The 20,068-nt window shown below is 47.7% G+C and overlaps 1 protein-coding gene across 1 annotated transcript; it reads right to left on the reverse strand.

Annotated features, from left to right (window-relative positions):
- Positions 1 to 3,291: 3,291 nt before the first annotated feature.
- On the reverse strand, positions 3,292 to 10,464 carry SSR2 (signal sequence receptor, beta (translocon-associated protein beta)). The gene is made up of 6 exons (XM_004693829.2): positions 10,420 to 10,464; positions 9,554 to 9,708; positions 8,885 to 8,983; positions 7,982 to 8,090; positions 5,105 to 5,182; positions 3,292 to 3,858 (listed from the first exon to the last, which is right to left on the reverse strand). Exons 1-6 carry the CDS (start codon positions 10,426 to 10,428, stop codon positions 3,748 to 3,750), a joined length of 561 nt encoding a protein of 186 aa, XP_004693886.2. The 5' UTR covers positions 10,429 to 10,464; the 3' UTR covers positions 3,292 to 3,747.
- Positions 10,465 to 20,068: the final 9,604 nt, after the last annotated feature.

The following is a 20,068-nucleotide window of genomic DNA, read 5'->3' on the forward strand; positions in this document are numbered from 1 at the left end:
TTCAGGTGGCCCTCCTAAGAATCCTGTCCAATCCAGCACCTTAATGGGGGTGCCTCTCTCTTGGTCCCTGTAAGGGAACTGCTCATGGTCCAGAAGTTTGCATAGGAGACAGGGAAGCCTCATTCCAGCTCAGGCCAGCTGCCTCGGCACAGTAGCCCTTCCCTTCCCCGCCCTACTTCAAACCTCTCTAGCCAGTGCCGGTGCCCAAGACTTTAACCCCTTGGGCGCCATGGCTGACCCTGAGGATTCCTGGGTCCCTCTGTCCTCAGCATTCCCTACACAATGGGCTACCACCAGGTTCAGGAACAGGTGGAAACAGGTACAGGAAATCAGGCTGGTATCACCTCGAGGAAGGAGAGTACAGGGAAACCTTACATCCCAGGGAGGCTTCACTCTCCCGCCATCAGGGACAGGGTGGAGCTAAGAGGAGAAAGAGGACATCTCAGGCAAAGGCCTGCAGCTGGAAAGCTACTTAACCCTGAGGTCCTACTGGGGCCAGGAAGGTCCTCTGCCCTCTCTCAAATGTGACTTCAAACCTACTCCTCGGTCCCTTTAAAAGGCAGGTTACAGCAGTGGGAGGAGGAAAGATTGTACTTGCTGTGGTGAAAGTACAGGAGAAGCAATTACAAGAGGCTGTCCGTCTGACCCCCTTCCAGCCAACAGATCAGCAGCTAGGAGAGGTCAGGCAGAGGCTCTTCTGACCAGGCCCCCTACCTTGATAAGGGCTTGGAGGCAATGTAGGCAGACACTGGATTTCCTGAAGCAATGGGGAGTCCGCTCTGATGGGGCAGGGCGCTGTGAGCTCCAGGATAGTTGGAAAAACCTAGCTGGCTCTGCTGATGGTGGGGGGGGGACCGGGGGGGGGTAGGGGGGGTGTAGAGAAGTCACCAGTTAGCTCTGCTTCCTCATCTGTAAAACAGGGTTACCAAAGAAGACACAGATATGCCCATCTTGTGGAACTGAACTGCTGTGCTCATCCTGGGCTCATCCTAGTTACTCAGTATAGGAGGAGCCCTGCTGTGTGATCTGGATAAGCCACTTCGCTCTGCTACTCTGCATCCTGGTCTGTTAAAAGAGGTTCAAGTGGGGGATTGGTGGTCAGGCCTTGCTCTGAAGTCTCACTCTGGGTGAGAGGAAGAGGGCAGGTGCTACCAGAGGTGGACATCATATGCCTTCCCCTACCTGGCTGGGTCCTTACTGCAAGAACACAGGGGACACCTGCCTGTCTGCCGGGTATGCGACTCTGAGCTCCTCTATGCAAAGGATCTGGTGACTGTGCAGCAGGAGGCAGGCCCCAGGGGGGCGGGCGCACCTTCCCTGAGGCCACAGAGTGGGAGGCTGGGCCCAGTGCCTCTGCATAGTCAGTGCAGCTTCCAACACCCTGAGCTGCTCTCTCAAGGGGCTAAAGCCTTGATAAGCTGCCATCCTTCCGCTGACCCTCTGTATTACCCTGCTTCATGGAAAATCTTACACCCATTTTTGTTTCCCGCTGAGTCTCAAAACCTAGGGCAGAAGGGCCACCTGGCTCCTCCTGGTGCAGGCCAGGGGTACAGGGGAGCAGTTGCCAGCTCTCAGTTCAGACAGTGTTCAGACAACAGGGCTGGCTTCTGGGGGTGGAAGAGGTGTGGAAATGTTGGCAGCTGGGTTACTATCTACATACAGCCTTTTAGGGAGGAACCCCTCCGTGTGGGTACCTAATGGCCAGAAGAGACATCAGCTCTTTCTTCTTCCCTCACAGACCTGCAGATCATCAGATTAGGGTTCACACTTCCCTAGGGTGGTCCCCCTTGAGTGTAGAAGTGCTATGAGCTACTCATTCTCATGTTAATTTTACCTCAAGAAGTTGAGAGGGCTCAATCCTGAAGCTAAGGTTCCAGTCAAGTCTGTCTATAGATTTTAGAGGCTCTTATATTATCCCGCATCATTAACTCAAGGGCGGCTCAAATTCCATAGACTAAGGAAGTTGATCTCTCAGAAGATGAAGGATCTGGTTTTGGCCCTTTTTCCAGGTGCCTGTGACACTCCCTGCCTTCACAATGTTGACCCTCACCTGCAGGTCTGGCTCCCCTTAGGCACCTCTGCCATAAGTAAGGCCAGGCAGGACCCGAAGTGCTGAGCTCTACAAGGAAAGGTAGAAGAAAGGTCGCCCCAGCTTGGGGAAAGGAGTCTTCCCGGGGAGTTCAGCTGAGGAAGAAGCCTTGTTACCTTCCGGCCAGGAAGCTTATCCTGCCCTGTAAACCAGAGCACCACCTCCTAGAGGTTAACTCCTGTCTTCAGTGGAGGCTGCGCAGTTGGCTGGGCTCCTCCAGACGCCCACAGTCCCGGAGAGCAAGGTGACCCTCGTCATTTAGCGCCCCTTTCCTGCCCTACACTTGTTCTACACGCTTCTGACTCTTCTCCCCTTCTCCTGAGCCAGTTCCAGATCTCCACGGGGACACAGACGCAAACAGATCCTCCTTGCCCTCTGACCTGGCCAGTCCTGGGGTGTCCAAGCTGCAGGCCCCGGAGGAGGGATGTGAGCTGGTGGAGGGCCACTCCGTTTGGAGCTTCCCGCTGTCTCCATGTCCTTTTCATCCTTGCTGGGGCCCAGAGGCTCCAACTGCTGGGCTATGGGAAGGTTAAACCGGTTAGGCAGCAACCCCGTGGGGGGTGGGAGTTGCCCCCCCCCCCCATCAGACTCTAAACTGGGAAACTTGGGGGCAGGAACAAAGCGGGTATTTGTTGGGTTTCCCTCCTGCCTGGGAGGCTGTTGCCGGACCACGGCATTCCTGCGTTGGACGGAGTCAGCTCAGTGGCTTCTCTGCTGCTGCTGAAGCAAAACTCACTGCCTATCCCTAGACCAAGGCTGGGTAACAACTCCAGGGGGCCAGGCATCTCTTCCTGGCCTGAGCTAAAAGCGCAAGCTTTAAAAACAGACTCAAACTCAAGAAAAACTAGCTCCCAATAGAGAAGGGTCAGAATCAGGGGCAGGGAAATTTTTCAAGAATAGTTCATAAATAAATCAGACCTGTCTCCCAGGGCCTGAGAGCAGCTCATCTCCAGACGGACCATTTTTCTCCTTCCCAGCAGCTCCAGGGAAGGTGCTAACAGGCAGGAGAGGTTAAAGGGCATATGTGGTGACTGGGAACTAAAGAGGGAGCAAGAGGTGCAAGCAGAGGTGCTCAAAGAGGCAGAAACCCCCACGGGAACAGGCCCACCACCTCAGAGTGGAGGCGGACGCTCAACTGGCTTGCCCAAGAGAGGGCACGCAGGCTCACCCAGGTAACAGGGAAACAGACAAGTGAGTATGGCCATTATTTTTATTAGAAAACCCCATTTGGTAAGCGTTTCCCTAACCCAGAACAGAGAGACTGGGTCGCCTCCAAGAGTCCCACAGCTTTCATTTCATCTTCCCCTCTTCTGGGCAGGGAGGGCAGGTAAAGGGAACGCGGAGTCAGGCAGTCTCCAAAGTGCCCCCTCCTGGGCCCCTGAGAGAGTTCGTGTTGCCAGCAATGCACCCGAGGGCCCCTTAGAGTGCATAGAGGTCCCCCTCTAGGCTCAGGGTGCTGCAAAGGCATTCCTGTTGGTATGGCTTCAGGATGGAACCCAGGAGGCTCTCATAGACTCCGAGGCCTGGCCCTTCACTCTGGTTGACACAGGGCAGGATCCAGAAGGTGGCCAAGGGCTAAGGGAGAAGAGGCTGAGAAACCCTTTGGAGTCTGGAAAGCACCTGGAATTCTTGGGAAGAGAGGGCAGCGGCAGGCCCACTCAGTTCTTCTTGGTTTTGGGAGTGTCATATTTCCTCTTACTGGAGTACCAGAGCAGCAGGGGGATGCCGATGGAGGGGAGGGTCATGACCCCGAAGGCTGCCCAGTCCAGCTGTGGAAGACAACAAAGGCCTTGCTTAGAAGTCTGAATTGGGCCCAGGAGAGGACTGGGAAGAAAGGCAGTAGGCCAGCCCAGTTAGCAGGGTGCGGCAGTAAACTCTTCTGCTCACTCCGACTCAGAAGGGCTCTCTGAGGGCCCATCCATCTCTCAAAGCGTGGTGCCAAAGGCTTCTGCTACCCTCCAGACAACGTGCAGAATGCCCAGATCTTGCTGTGAGAGTTAAACTGCCTGTGACCTAGACCCCGTCCATACCCCTCTCGCCTCGCCTGCATTCCTCACCTCAATGTGCCCACCAGCCACACTAAGCCACCGGCCATTCCCGGATTACACGTTTCCTCGCTTCTGAACATCTCCCTCTTCCTGGTTGCCTGCCCCTCCTTACGTCTGCTTTGTTTAAACTTCACCGCTACTCTGCTTCTCAGAGCACCTTGTGTATGATCCTAGAGTAGGGTTTCCCCAATGAATTATTCTGAGTCCACTACGAGCCCATCGGATCGTGGGTGGAAGGGACTGTGTCGTTTGCCATTGTTTTCCCAAAGCAAAGCACAGAAAGGGGCATGTAACTAGAAATGTGTCATAATTACTGAATGCACGGATAAAATGATTTCTTCATTCAGCACTTCAGGCAAATCTTCAAAACAAAATTCTCTTCTAGGGCCCTCCTTGGTGGCTCAATGAGTAAAAGTATAGCACTAGGAAGCTATCTGCAGCCACTGCAGCCGAGTTCGATCCCTGGCTACAGAGGTGACCCACAGGGCGCAGCAGACCTCTCCTGTCTCACCTGCTGTTCCCGGCAGCAGTGTATTTCAATGGATCTTCCTGTTTTGCTCCCCACTCTCTCTGGTGAATCCTCTCACCCTCCACACTTCTGGCCTGTTCCCCAGTTTTTGTATGCATAAATAAATAAATCTTTAAAAAAAATTCTCTCTAGATCACTACAAAACCCACACTTCATCTCTGATTCTCTGCAACTCCCTGGGTCTAAGCAGGTACACGTTTAATTTCAGAACAGCCCCAAGACTCTAAAGGCTAAAGTAGAGAAAAAGGGTCGTTTTTTGGTTCTGTCAACTGTGATCTTGCTGAAATTCCTGGTTAAAGCAGGTATTTGCTGGCTGCCTGTTTTGGACATAAACAAATAAACATGGCAAGAGTCCATGGACCAAATAAATCTTCTAAGCAGACAAAGGGTTCAAGAACACAGAGGATAGCCTCATCCCAGAGCCACTGTAAAGCTTACAAAATGGGGGGAGAATCTCCTGTCAAACTCCCGCTGAGCCAGGATTCCTCCCTGTCCAGGAGCACTGGTGAAGCCAATCTGAAAGGAAGAAAAGGAGGGCATTAGACAAGTTTCCAACTCTTCTCGTTCAAGAAAGGGTAGGCCATCCACTCCCACTCTAACCTTAGAGTCTTAAAGCTGCAAGAAGATGAGAAAAAAAGTTTTTAAATTAAGAGTTGGATAACTCTTAGAACTTTAAGGAAAACTAAATTAGGAGCCAGAAGACTTGCGAAACAGAAGACAAACAATGGCCAAAACAGGCACACCAAGTTCACAGCTGGCACTGAAACACCGTCCAGGGGGCAAGTGTGGGATGAGCTGCCTTGGCCATCACCTCCTTACTCCTCAGCTGGAAATACTCTTCTGTGCCTCACAGGCTGACACGAGGTGCACATGAAATGAGAAGGATTCTGAAAGGTCTAAGCCCTCCCCAGAGGGGGGCTGAACCTGGTCCACATTCCTGTCTGAGAGAGGAGTGTGAAGCACAGTGCAAATAACTGTTCTAAAGTGGCTGTGGAGCCTTTGATTTTGTGTCTTTTAACCCATCAAGGACCTTGTAGAAAACCAAGGACAGCTAAAGTTAGTTCTAGAGGGTGAAAATGTAACTAGGATTAGAAGAATATAGTTCCATGTGGTTTATAATAAAAGAATTCAGAAAATGCACTTAATGTTAGAGTATCTTTTTTTTTTTTTTAAAGATTTATTTATTTGGCCCTCCCTGGTGGCGCAGCGGGTTAAAGCACAGCACTGAGAAGCTAAAGCCACCTCAGCATGAGTTCGATCCCCGCCTGCCCCGGAGGTGACCACATGGCGTGGCAGACCTCTCTTCGACCCGCCTGCTGCTCCCCTCTGCAGTGTACTTCGTCGATCTGCCTGTTCTGCTGCCCACTCTGTCTCTGGTGAAGCCTCTCGCCGCCCCTGAGCCTCTGGCCTGTACCCCAGTTCTGTATGCACAAATAAATAAATCTTTAAAAAAAAAAAAAAGATTTATTTATTTATTCATATGGAACTGGGGTATAGGCCAGAGATGTGGAGGGTGAGAGGATTCACCAGAGACAGAGCAGGGAGCAGAACAGGCAGATTGACAAAGTACACTGCTGAGGGGAGCAGTGGGCGGGTCAGGAGAGGTCTGCCACGCCATGTGGTCACCTCCGGGGCAGGCGGGAACTGAACTCACGCGGAAGTGGCTTTAGCTTCTTAGAGCGGTGCTTTAACCTACTGCGCCACCAGGAAGGGCCGTTAGAGTATCTTAAATTTCTTTTAATGCTGTGTTTCATTCTGTGAAGTTCCTTCCTTACCGTATAGTCACCCAATAAACTACAGTTCATCTATAAGCCCGTTAGAAGTCTTTATAAATTCAAAACATGGGCCCTCCCTGGTGGCGCAATGGGTAAGGTGCAGCACTGCAAGCTGGCATCAGCCGCTTCAGTGTGAGTTTGATCCCTGGCCAGGGAGCTGACCCACATGGCGTGGCAGACCTCTCCTGACCTGCCTACTGCTCCCCTCAGCAGTGTACTTCATGGATCTGACTGCTCTGCTCCCCACTCTGTCTCTGATGAATCCTCTCACTGCCCCTGCACCTCTGGCCTGTACCCCAGTTCTGTATGAATAAATAAATCTTAAAAAAAAAAATTCAAGACCTAAGCTGCTACTGAAATCGATCCCCACCTGGAAGGTGACCACATGGTGTAGTTAGACATCTCCTGACCTGCCTGCTGCTCCCCTCAGCTTACTTTGCTGATCTGCCTGTTCTGTTCCCCACTCTGTCTCTGGTGAATCTTCTCATTGCCCCTGTACCTTTGGCTTATACCCCATTTCTGTATGCATAAAAAAATAAAATCTTTTAAAAAAAAGAAGAGAAAAGAAAAGAAATAGGGCAGGGCCCTCCCTGGTGGTGCAATGGGCTAGGGCACTGCAAGCTAGCCACAGCCTCAAGTTCAATCCCCAGCCAGGAGGTGACCCACACGGTCCAGCAGATATCTCCTGTCTGGCCTGCTGCTCCCCTCAGCAGTGTATTTCAGTAGACCTGCCTGTTCTGCTCCCCACTCTGTCTCTGGTAAATTCCCTCACTGCCCTGCACATCTGATCTGTACCCCAGTGCTATATGCATAAATAAATAAATCTTAAAAAAAAAAAAAGGAAAAGGACAACTGAAGACAGTAAATTAAATGTTAAAGTGGCATAAACTGTAACAGCCATGGAAGTTTAGATGCAGCCAAAGTATGTTTACTGAAAGAATAAGTAGGAAAGAGCATTATAAACTGTAAATGCAGTAGCGAGAAACAAATGCAGCCAATTGCTGGTCTTGAGAAGGCTTCAGATAATAAGGGGAAGGGGAGAGAAAACAGAAAATAAAAGCAAAGTGGAATGAATCAGCTCATGGATAGGACGGTGCTAGAAGGAGCCTGGTGTTACCAGAAGCAGGGCATGTGTGGGAGGAGAGACAGCAAGCTGGAGAGGCAGAGCATAGCCAGAATGCAGAGCGCATGCAGCCGAAAGCAGACCTCAGCCTTTATGCAATACAGGACTGCTCTAAGCAAGGGAAAGACAGGATCATCTTAACAGCAAGGAGAGCAATAAACCGGAAGCAAACGACACAATCCAGGTGACAAGCAAAGCAGGAGGGAGACAAGGAAGGGGATACTTGAATACTTCTACCTCACCCATTTTAACCACATTATTCTGGGACTTTACCATCTGAACTTGTATCAAAAGATGACATTCAAGTTTCTGGTCATTCTGAGCTTTCCCAGAATTCAGGGGCTGCTTAGAATGATCCACAAGATCTTCAAGAAGACAGATCTGCACCCCATCCACTCAAGGAGTTGGGAAACTCACCACAACAGGTCCATCCTCCTGAGCCAGGTAAGTAATAGTTGCTGAGGTGAAGTTGAAATAGCCAGCCTTGAGAGGGCGCAGGACTACGGTGTGAGAGACATTGCTGGCACTGGCCCAAGGATTAAGGAAGGAAAGAAATTAACCTAAGGGTATAAGTTTTCCGCTTGGGGCTAAATACACCATTCACAAAAGGAGTTGCCAACACATTGATTTCCTACTTATAATACTTTGCAAAAAAAGAAATGCAGACTTTTCCTGCTAAGTCTAAAGCATATGTCTTTCTAGTCAGGTTTGTAGAGTGTGATGTACTCAACAGTAAAGTTTCTCATGCTGTGCTCAGTATCGAGGGTTCTGAAGAAAACCTGGGTTATGGGTGAAAAATAAGTGACAACCTCACAGAAAATCTTTCCTTGATTATAACTGATAGAGGTGAAAAGACAAACTAAAAACAACCCCACCCCCCAAAAAAAAATACAAAGAGAACACTTACCCTCAACAGAAAGTCTAACTATAATTTTTCACAAGGGAAAAATGAATGTAGTTCCTAAGTCAGGAACTAAATGGTAGCTTCAGCAGAAGACTTAAGTCTCAGCACTATCACCTTATGGCCTGAGTTTCATCCCCCACCAAGAAGCTAACACTCTCCAGTCTCGCCTACCATTCCCCTCAGTGTGTATTTCAGTAGATCCGCCTGTTCTGCTCTCCACTCTGTCTCCAGTGAACCATCTTATCCCCTGTACCTCTGGTCTACACCCCAGTTCTTCTATGCATAAATAAATAAAATCTAAAAAAAAAACCTCACTGAGTAAGAGTCATGCCTAGATTGTGAGAAGTGACCCTCTCATTTTGTGGGCAACCTCTCCTCCCCCCCTCTCGCAGCTTCAACCAGAGTCAAGAGGATACGGGGCAATCCGGTCCCATTTGACATTGAGCATTCCAGAGACAATGCCAAAGTCTTCTGGAGGGAAGGAATCATCAGATAATTCCACATCCAATGCAGCACTAGGAAATGGAGGCAACAAAAGCATTTAATAAATGTATATAAACTTACAGCAGTCAAATATGCCTGTTTGTCCTAAAAATTAAGAACTACAGAAAAGAGAGATGAGTCACATGGTAAATTTGGGTTCACTGCATTGAAGACTCCAGGTCTGGATTCTATAGCTCACAAGCACCAACACACTCATATATTTAGGAAGGACTGGGCCAAACCCATTCCTGCCCAATTTCTTGTCAAACATGCACATGTCCATGCAGGCACAGAGGGAGAGAGAAGCAAGATGAACAGAGAAGAGAAAATGAAAGGGACTACAATGGAAGAAAGCAACAGAGTGCTGACAGGCTAGTGAAAGAAAAAACCACTCTGAAACCTTTCCACATCACAAAAGTAGAAGAGACGGATTCTTGCAGCAGAGGTAACAAGAGCCTCCTCTCCCCAAGGTAGGTCCAGCAATATACTCAGTCACTCATGGTATCTGTAGCTGGAGCTCTCCCAAAGCTGAATCACTATTCCCAGCTGAAAAATCGAAGAACCCCGATAAAGGGCCAATTGTAGCTCCAGGGTCTCTTTACCTTGAACCCACGTTATAGATGTTGTATTGTAGGGTCAGGTCTCGCCCCTCTACAGCATATCTGTTCAGCAGTGATTTGGAGGCCAAAAGTCTGGCTCCTTCTTCTGCGTTAGAGACAACAAGTAGTGCCAACACCACAAATGCCAGCAGCCTCATCTTTGGTGGAAAAAAGCAAAGTGAACAGTCAACCCCAAGACGTAAAATCACTAATATCTTCCTGGAAATCCTCCCGTACAAAGTCTAACAGTGCTCTTTTCATTTTATCAAAGCACCAGCCCATTCCATAGAGTAGTCCATACGTGGTCAGAGCTGACCCATTCGCGATCCTCTCCCACTGCCTCCTCCCTGCAGCCCTTGGAAATCAGTTTAAGCACAAAAAAATTTTCTAAGCTAACTCTTCCCTTCAAGGGTCCTGGGAGCTACCAACTCCCAGGGGGTCTTTTGAGAGGATGCCACGTGGACAGAACAGAGCCTTGCCCGACGTCGGCCGACTTCAGACGAGCAGCAGCAGCCTCTGGCTTGTACACACTGGGGTCCCTCACCACTGCTGTCCTCTCACGGCTCGTCCCCTCCGATCCGCTCCACTGGACAGCCGCGCCATTGCGGGGTCCTCCCCTGACGCCCCCGTACTCTAACCTCCCTCCTTCCTCGGGATCCCATTCATCCTCGCCCGCCACATCCCTTTCTGGGTTCCCTCCGAGGGCTCAGCAACCTGGCCCTCCGCTCTCCCTTGCCAGATTTACGTCTGGCCAACGGGGTGTCCTCCCCTTTCTCTGTCCTCCCCGAGCTAACTTCCAGCCGTTGGGTGACGTGTGGACACGAAACCCTTCTATTTCCCGCTCACACCCTCAAAGTCCAGGGACTCACCATGCGCATCCTAACACCCTTTCGGGATTCACCAAGACCGGAAGAGAACGTCAGCAACCAACACACCGGAAATAAGTTCTGACCGGAAACCTCGGTGCTCCTTCCGATGCCTTCTGGGAATTGTAGTTCTTGAACTAACCACACCTTTCCTTCTGTAGGGTCCGCCTGGCGGCCCGCAAATACTAACACTTCTTGTGCTCTGGGCCCTGTGTCCTCCACATTGTCCTCATCCTGCCATATTCAGTGGGGCTTCAAGCTGGCTTGCCCTTCCTGTATGTGAGCAGCACCTCACTATGTACTTTGTAGAACTGGCAGACCCAGAAATTTGGGATATCTATCTTACAATGTCCAGAGTATTTATTGGGCTAGGAATTATAGAAAAGGGCCTCCAGTGTTCTTTATATTCTAAAGTGGGAAATTTAGTCACCCCTACACCTAGTAATTCGCCAGATCCCGAGCTTGAGATGAGTAAAAAGCAGATCTTTCCTCTCCATTCTCTCTATAACTGTCAGAAGCATCGCACAAATTCACAACCACCTTAATTCATACTAATTAATTGTGCTGTTGTGATCTCCTTGCCCTACCTTGTCTTTCTCTTAACTTTTCAGCTACAATACAAACTTCCTAAAACAACATTTTGTTCACTTTCTCATTTTAGACCTTTAATCAGTATAAGTTATTGAAGTGCAAATAATTTTTTTAAATTTATGCATACAGAGGTTGGCGATGGGGGATGTGAGAATTCATCAGAGACAGAGTGGGGAGTAGAACAGGCAGACTGATGAAGTACACTGCTGAGGGGAGCAGTGGGTGAGACAGGAGAGGTCTGCCGTGCCATGTAGGTCACCTCCAGGGACGGTGATCAAACTTGAACCAAAGCAGCTGCAGCTAGCTTCTCAGTTCTGTGTTTTAACCTGTTGCACCACCAGGGAGAGCCCGCAATTAATTTTTTAAAGATTTATTTTATTTGGGCCCTACTTGGTGGCACAATGGATTAAAGCACAGCACTACGAAGCTATCGCAGCCACTGCAGCATGAGTTCAATCTATAGCCAGGGACTTGACCCACATGGTGCAGCAGATCTCTCCAGCCTGTACCCCAGCTCTGTATGCATAAATAAGTAAATCTTTTAAAAATGGTACAGAATTGAGGTAAAGGCCAGAGATGCAGCAGGTGAGAGGATTCACCAGAGACAGAGTGGGGAGCTCAGTAGACAGATTAATGAGGTACACTGCTGAGGAGAGCAGTGGGTGAGACAGGAGAGATCTGCCACTCATGTGGGTCACCTTCCTGGCTGGGGATCAAACTCGTGCTAAAGTGGATGTGGCCAGCTTCATAGTGCTGCACTTTAACCTGTTGCACCACCAGGGAGGCCCATTACACAAAATTTACCTTTTTTCGCCATATAAAATATACAGCTCAGTGGCATTAAATACATCACAGTGCTCTGTGGACATCGCCATCATTCATCCCCAGAATGCTTCATCTTCCCAAACTAAAACTCTGTGCTCTTTATTTTTTTAAATATAGACTTTATTTATTTATTTTTGCATAGAAGAACTGGAGTGTAAGCCAGAGGTGCAAGGCTGTTGGGGAAGGGATTGAAAGGATTCACCAGAGACAGAGTAGGGAGCAGAACAGGCGGATGGACTGAAACACACTGCTGAGGGGGGCAGCAAGTGAGACAGGAGATGCCTTCTGTGCCATGTGGGTCAGCTCCCTGGCAGGGGATGGAACTCAGACTGTTGCAGTGGACCATGTTGAGGTGGTAGCACTGAACCTTAAAGCCTAGGCCCCTCCACACACTTTAAACACTGTCTCCCTTTCTTTTATCTTCCAGTCTCTGGAAATCACCATTCAATTTTCCTTCTCTATGAATTTGGCTACTCTAGGTAACTCATATATGTGGAATAATTCAGTGAATTAATTTTTAAAGATTTATTTATTTATGCATACAAGAACTGGGTTATAGGCCAGAGGTTGAGGGGGTGGTAAGAGGATTCACCAGAGATAGAGTGGGGAGAAGAAAAGGCAGATCTATTGAAGTACACTGCTGAGGGGAGCAGCAGGTGGGTCGGAAGAGGTCTGCCATGCTATGTGGGTCACCTCCCTGGCCGGGAGTCGAACTCAAGTTTTAGTGGCTATGGATAGCTTCATAATTCTGTGCTTTAACCTGTCAAGCCACCAGGGAGTGAATTGATTTTTAATTAATAGTTTTTAAAAACCCTACTTATATTATTTTTTAACAAATTTAACAATACTGAAATAGTGGATACAAATGTCAGGATGCAAACTTGTCTAAGAAATATTAACTTCCTTGGGCCTCCCTGACACAGAGTTTAAAATATCAGCACTGTGAAATTGTCACCAGTCACCGCAGCACAAGTTCAATCCCGGCCAGGGAAGTGACCCACATGGTACAGTAGATCTCTCCTGTCTTGCCCGCTGCTCCCTTCAGCAGTGTACTTCTTTTTTTATTTTCTTCAATTTAAAAAATATTATTTTTACATCTTTCTTCATTTTGTACATTTTTTCATTTTATTTGTAATCCCTGTGGACTTCCCACCACCAATTCCCCCATGTGACACCCCCAGAGTCCCATGTACTTTTCCCACTCCCATTTTGATCCTATCCCCCTATTTACTTTCACACAATGTCTCTGGTTGTTCATTGTTTTTCATTTTTACTTTATTTCAATTGATTTTTTTTTCTGACCCCTTACATTCCTGCTATGGGTGAAACGATCTGGTATTTTTCTTTTTCTTTCTGATTTATTTCACTAAGCACGATTCCTTCCGGCTCCATCCATGTTGTTACAAAAGGCATGAGTTTATCTTTTTTGATTGATGAAGTAATATTCCATTGTGTATATGTACCACATCTTCTTGATCCAGTCATCTATTTTTTGGCATTTGGGTTGAGTCCATGTCTTCCGTATTGTAAATAGAGCAGCAATAAACATGGGGGTGCAGGTGTCTTTTGGGTAGATACCTAGAAGTGGGATTACTGGGTCATATGGAAGTTCCATGCTTAGCAGTTTGAGAAACCTCCAAACAGTTTTCCATAGTGGTTGTACTAGTTTGCATTTCCACCAGCAGTGCAGGAGAGTTCCTTTTTCTCCGCACCCTTGCCAACATTTGTTGTTGTTAGTTGTTTGAAGATGTGCCATTCTCACTGGGGTGAGGTGGTATCTTATTGTGGTTTTGTTACAGGAAAGCCCAGAGTGGACTGGGCTGTGGGGACTCACCCCCACACTCACAATTCAGTTATACTGCAGGTACACACAAAAGGGTGATAATGGGTTTATTTACAAAGAGGGAAAGGATAGGAAACAACCCAGAGAAAGAGAGCAGGATACAAAGTAACTGGAATACCTTACAGCTAGGCTGACTGAACACACAGCTTTACACAGTCTGGAGAGCTGCCTCCCTCCCCAGAGCAAGAGCAAGAGATGTAATCGTGCCTTATTTATTCCCCAAATGTCCCAGAATTCCTGCTAGCTCCACCCTTGGGTCCTCACAGTTCTCTCCCTGGTACTGCTGGGAGTTGTAGTTTCCAATCACTGGAGTAGGGTGTAGGGTCCAGAAAGCTGGAGTAAGGGGTGGAGTCCATAAGACTCTACAGACATCCTTTAGGACATCCTTCCCCTTAACAGTTTTAATTTGCATTTACCTTATAACAAGTGATGCTGAACATTTTTTCATATGCCTGTTGGCCATCACAGCGGTGTACTTCAGTAGATTCTCCTGGTCTGCTCCCCATGCTGTCTCTGGTGACTCTTCTCACCCCCACCTCCCACCTCTGGCCCACACCCCAGGTCCTTTATGCAGAAATAAATAAAAATAAATATTAAACAAATATTAACTTCCTTTTCTATAATCACATTCATCAAGTAGCAAAAACTTAATCTCTTTTAATGCAAGGACTCCCCAACCATTTTCTCCAGAGATGATTCTGATGGTTTAGAGGGCTCTGGTGTGCCTGAGGTGTGGAGGGTATCAGAGGTTTTGGTGCGGGTTCAGCAAAACATTGATCCAATTTGCTCTTACACCAAGCATAGCTACCCCCTTTCAGCTTTATCCCAAGGCCTCACCAGGCTCCTCTCTTACCCTCTCCGTTTCCTTCCCTCTGCATTTTCATTCCTCTCTGGCACTATAAGGCACTTGGCTGAGCCCTCCAAGACTCTTCATCTATTCCTTGCTAATGGAAGTCATTCTTCAGGATCTAGGCTAAGCAAAAATATTGAAGGTGCCTGGGGCCACCCCAGTGTGTGAGCCACTCTTGTTACAGAGCAGGGAGAGGAGCACCCCAGAACCTCCAAACCTGCCCACTCTAAGTAGGTTCTGCCATCTGCTGCATGAAGACTTTTTTTTTTAAGATTTATTTATTTATCCTTACAGAACTGGGGTACAGGCCAGAGGTGTGGTGGGTGAGAGGCTTCACCAGAGACAGAGTGGGGAGAAGAACAGGCAGATTGAGAAAGTACACGGCTGAAGGGAGCAGCCAGCAGGTCAGGAGAGGTCTGCCATGCCATGCCGGTCAGCTCCTTGGCCAGGGATGGAAATCCTGCTGCAGTGGCTTCGGAGAGCTTCATAATGCGGTGCTTTAACCCTTTACACCACCAGGGGGAGCCCCCAAATATAAGATTTTTAATGGCAAGGAACTTTAATACAATTAGTGTGCAGTACAGAAAAGACAAAAAATCTAGTTCCAAATCTAGCACCCAAAGTTACCCATCCCCTCGTGGGTAATGTCCAGCCAAACAGGGTTGACCCAAAGCAAAGCCCAAAAGCCTGCCATAATCTAAAGCACCTTTCGGTGGGGACGGATAGGAAAGGGTCAGACATGGCCAGACAAGTATGGGAGGAAAAGAGTAAAAGCAAAATCTAGACAAAAGCTGCCACTGTTAACCTCCCCCTAGGTCTCTCACCCATGTCTATCATAACTAGTCCAGGACCAAAAAGCAAGTACATCTTCTTCACATGTCTCTCTGCTCCATGTGCCTCCCTCAGGTCTCCTTCTGACTCCACCCTGTTTCCTTCCTTCTCCAGTCTCCTCTCCAGTTTTTTTTTCTTCCCTGATCTGCTCCACCCTCCCTTGAATGGGGCAGAGAAGTGGCATGTCCACCCCCTTACACTCCTCCAGCACCTGTGCTAAGTGTGGAGAAACCCTGGGGTGGTCTATTGCATTCTTTGGGAAATGCAATACAGCTCTGGGATTCACCAACCTATTCTCTGTCTTTCTCCTCCACCCCCCCCAAGATTTATTTACTTATGCATGGAAGTTGGGGTGCAAACCAAAGTTGGGGGTGGCATTGAAAGGATTAACCAGAGACAGGGTAGGGAGCAGAAGAGATGGATCTACTAAAATACACTAGTAAGGGGAGCAGTGGGGAGAGAGCAGAGGGCTGTGGGCTAAACTAACCATGTGCGGGTCAGCTCCCTGGCCAGGGATTGAATCTTTTTCTCTGCCTCTCCTCCCTCCAAATCCTAAACTACTTCCAGTCATAGTACAGAGCAGGCAACTAAAGTCACAGATCTCTTCTCAGGGATTTATCCCCAGTGACTAAGATCCCTTCTCTCCTTCTTCCTCCTTTTTCTTTTCTTTCTCTCCAGTGTAGACAGAATCTATTTAACTGATATCATTTAACTGATATCATTTTGGGTAAAGTTGAAATAGGAGAAACCCAGGGGAGCAGGGTTGATCCAGTTGGTGGGTGCTTAAGAATGCTGAGATGTCGCCTCCCTGATGGCACAGGGGTGAAGTCTCAGCACCAAGAAGCTATCGGCAGCCATTGCAGATATCCCCGGCCAGGGAGCTGCCCCACATGGCGCAGCAGGCCTCTCCTGTCTCACCAGCTGCTCCCCACAGCAATGTATCTCAGTAGATCTGCCTGTTCTGCTCCCCACTCTGTCTGGTGAATCCTCTCACTTCTCCACACCTATGGCCTACACCCCAATTCTTCCATGCAAAAATCAGTAAAATGTAAAAAAAAAAATGTCAATATGACCCCAAAAGTAAGACACAGAATGAGAAATAATAATAACAGGATTTATTTACACAGGGTGGAGGGAAAGTCTACAGAATGACACATGACCAGATGCTGGGTGATTACTCCAGATAGTATCTGTTGAGTAGAGATGAAGGTTTGAGCTGAAGTTTCATCTGTAAGTTGGCAGTTTCTCCAGACACCCCCTCACCAGCAGTTCAATGCCCCAAGCGCCAGCAGCCTTTTAAGAGCCCAAAGTCCCAGCCCCACCCAATAGCCCTTCTCAGGGGGCGGATCTGGAAAGCGCCACCTTCTGCCATCTGGTTGTCCAGCACCACCCAGTGGCCTGGAGGTTGCTCCTCATTGTACCTCTTACAAAGGGATAGATGTGATGGAAAACAGACTCTACCGTCTCTATATTCCTTCAACAAAAATGTACTGGTTGCTCTTCTATGTGCCAGACACTGTTCTAGAACTTGGGGCAATAGCAGTGGGCCAAACAGACAAAACTCCGGGACATTCTCAGGCAGCAGTACGCAGCAGAACCCTCAGTGAGGATGAAATGTTCTATAAAACCTCCATTGTAGGCTGTAGAGTCCCTGGGATGTGACAGGTTGGGCTGGAGGACTGAAGATTTTAGTTCTTTTTTTTTTTTTAAACCAATTTCAATGTAAGCTTGAATAGCCACCCATGGGTTAGTGTAATAGGTGCCACAGTTCTTTGACTCCATGCGCTGGGACCCCGCCTCCTATTGCTACGACAACCACGACAACCACGTTTGTGAGGACACAGATCTAAAGAACTGTGAGTGTGTGGTGAGGAGGAAGGAGGCATGGCAGAGCCTCATTGTGTTTGTGGCCATAGATCTTTATGCTAAGAAGAGGAAAGAGAACATGTCTTTATTTTCTACTGTAAAAGTAAGAAAGTGGGGTGGGACAGACATGAACAAGGGCAAAGCTGCCTGGGGGGAGCGGCCCTGCTCAGAACTAACCTGATCTTCTCCCCCTTAGGGGACAAAAGAAGCTTGGGGAGATTCAGGGGCAGAAAATTCCTCCTTTAGCAAGGTTGATGGACCCTTGACCTCTATCTACAGCCTCAATGATGACTTAGGCTACCAAGGAAGCCATGACTTAACCAGCGTGAGTACCTCTCTCTCTTCCTTGCTCTCTGCCACACAGGTGTAGTTTGTTGAACCCCTCAATACATCCTGGGGCAGCTCCTGTACCTTGTCTGTGTCCTTTCAGTTCACCTCTCTATCGAACATGGCTCGAATGTATTCCTTCCGGAAGAAACAGCAACAGTAATAGTCATTACAGGTTACACATATTGAGTACTTACTATATGCCACCTTACAAGAATTTACATCATTTAGTCTCAAACCAACCCTATAGGAAAGCATTAAAAAAAAAAAAAAAAAGAAACCCTGAGGTGTAGGCAAGTTAAGTAACTCTCAAGATCACATAAGTAGAAACAGGGATGGTAGAGTTTGAGCTCAATTTGATTCAAGATCACACACAACTGCTTCTCAGTCAGCTACCTCAATTTCATTAGTCCTCCTTCCACGACACCCTTTCAGCTTTTATATGTGTTAAACACACTTAATAAATGGACTTTTCATTTGGGGAAGGGTTTAAATGCTAGCCATATTTTTTGTTATTGAATTATACTGGACACATAAAAACTGCTCATATTTTAAAGGGTCCACTCTAATGTCTAGACATATGTATATACTCATGAAACCATTACCACAAGCAAGAAATTCTCTCTTTTCAATAAAATAAAACTCCAGAACTTTCCAAATATGAATCTCCAATTATGAACAGCAGGGTTTCTAGAACAGATACATTAGAAGACTTTTTTTTTGACCTTCTAAAATGAATCTTTATTACCCAAGTTTTTGCATTAGGATCCTTCTATCAACGAGATCTCTTCCAGTGCATTCTGGTGCCGCTGTGTCTCTGCCCGTTAGTAATTGTAAGTGACCGTCTGGCAGGCACTTTGGTGGTCTGTGATGCCCACTCTGTCCTCCCACTTAGACAGGTGCTGGGCGTCAGCTTTCCCCCTGGTCTCAGTGCTTCTATGCTCACTATCTCAATCTCAGATTGAACCCCTGCCTGTAATGGGATGGGTCAAGGGAGTATATGTTTCATTCCTTGCTCTTGGATTCCCCAAGGAAGAAGATTCCAAACTTGCTCTGTCCAAGAAACAGAAGCTGACCAAGTTTACATTTGTCCAGATGAGGAGAAATAAAGTGAAAGAGGGAGATAAGGATAAGAAGGAAGATGAAGAGGACAAGACAGGGAGGTCTCCTAGGGTCAGACGCAAGCAATACCAACACTCAAAGGCTTCCCGGCTGCGGCAGAAGGAGCCCTTGAGCACCCTGGACAGTAGCATAACCTCCTCCACCTCCAAGACCAAGTCTTTCCACTGGACTTGGGCCAAGTTTGGACAATACTTGTACAGCTGCTGCCACAGGAAGCAGAAGTCAGCAGAGGAGAACAACACTTGGGATTCCAAAGAAGGGAGGCGCCAAAATGAAAAAGTCTCAGTCACTTGATGCCATTAGTGAGCAAAGGAGGAAGGGTGTTTCCTGGGGAACCCCTTTCCAAGGGAAGCTCTGGGCAGTGGCAGGAAAACAAAGAGTGTAATCTTTCAGCTTGTAAATAAAGCAGAATTTATTTTTGTGGATGGCATCTATGAAACTGACGATTCCAGGTTTTATGTTTCATTGTTGTTACTATTATTGTAGCTATAGCTCGGTTCTTTCTCTCCCCCACCCCCCCACCCCCATCTCTAAACAATTCATTCTGTCTATATTTTTGTCTGGAAGACAAGTGTCTGCATGGGTGCAACTTTAAAAGTCAGGAGGAGGCATTTTAAACCCTTGGGCCCTGAAACTCCAAGATGAAAACAACCTCTGAAGCTTGAGAGTCTAAAAGTAACTAACATGGGGAAGCGGCCAGACTTAATTGCTCAGGTTTCCACCTCCAGAGTTGTCTCTTTTTTCCCTTAGTAACTGTTAGCTCTAAAGCAAAGCTTTCTAGCTTTTAATTGTAGGAAATAACATGAGAACAAAAGTTGTTTGCCCAGGGTGAGCTTAGATTCATGGTCCTAAAATTGTGAATCCTCCCTAGAAGCCAAGTTTAAGGCTGGCTCCCAAATTCCTATTGTTATTTCACTTTTGTTGCCTCAGCCTGAGCAAAGGAGAAAAGGCCCATCCACAGTCCTCCCCTCACCACACACCAATTCAATGAACTGTCCTAGGTCAAGTTCCTGAGAAGCCTGAGATGGATGTTCTTGTGCAAGTTTTTTTTTTTTTTCCACCAAGATTTATTTATTTATGCATACAGAACTGGGGTCCAGGCCAGAGGTGCAAGCACAGTGAGAGGATTCACCAAGAGACAACAGGCAGATTGATGCCGAGGGGAGCAGTGGGCAGGTCAGAAGAGGTCTGCTGCGCCATGTGCGTCACCTCTGGGGCTGGGGATTGAACTTGCACTGAAGCAGTTACAGCTTGCTTGCAGTGCTGTGTACTAATCCATTGTACTACCAGGGAGAGCCTGATTGAAGGTTTTTCTAATTCTCTTTGCAGTGTTCTCAATTTTTTTCTTTTTATATATTCAGGTCATGTTATTGCATATTTAGGATTATTGTATTTTT

The sequence above is a fragment of the Condylura cristata genome, unplaced genomic scaffold (assembly GCF_000260355.1).
Source record: "Condylura cristata isolate star-nosed mole 26May11 unplaced genomic scaffold, ConCri1.0 scaffold00040, whole genome shotgun sequence".
Lineage (NCBI taxonomy): Eukaryota > Metazoa > Chordata > Mammalia > Eulipotyphla > Talpidae > Condylura > Condylura cristata.

Coding starts and splice junctions, on each gene's coding strand:
- SSR2 (XM_004693829.2), bottom strand. Junction 8,091..8,884: donor AAATGGGACCGGATTGCCCC/GTATCCTCTTGA, acceptor TCCTTGGGCCAG/TGCCAGCAATGTCTCTCACA. Junction 5,183..7,981: donor AGGAGGATGGACCTGTTGTG/GTGAGTTTCCCA, acceptor TCTTCCTTTCAG/ATTGGCTTCACCAGTGCTCC.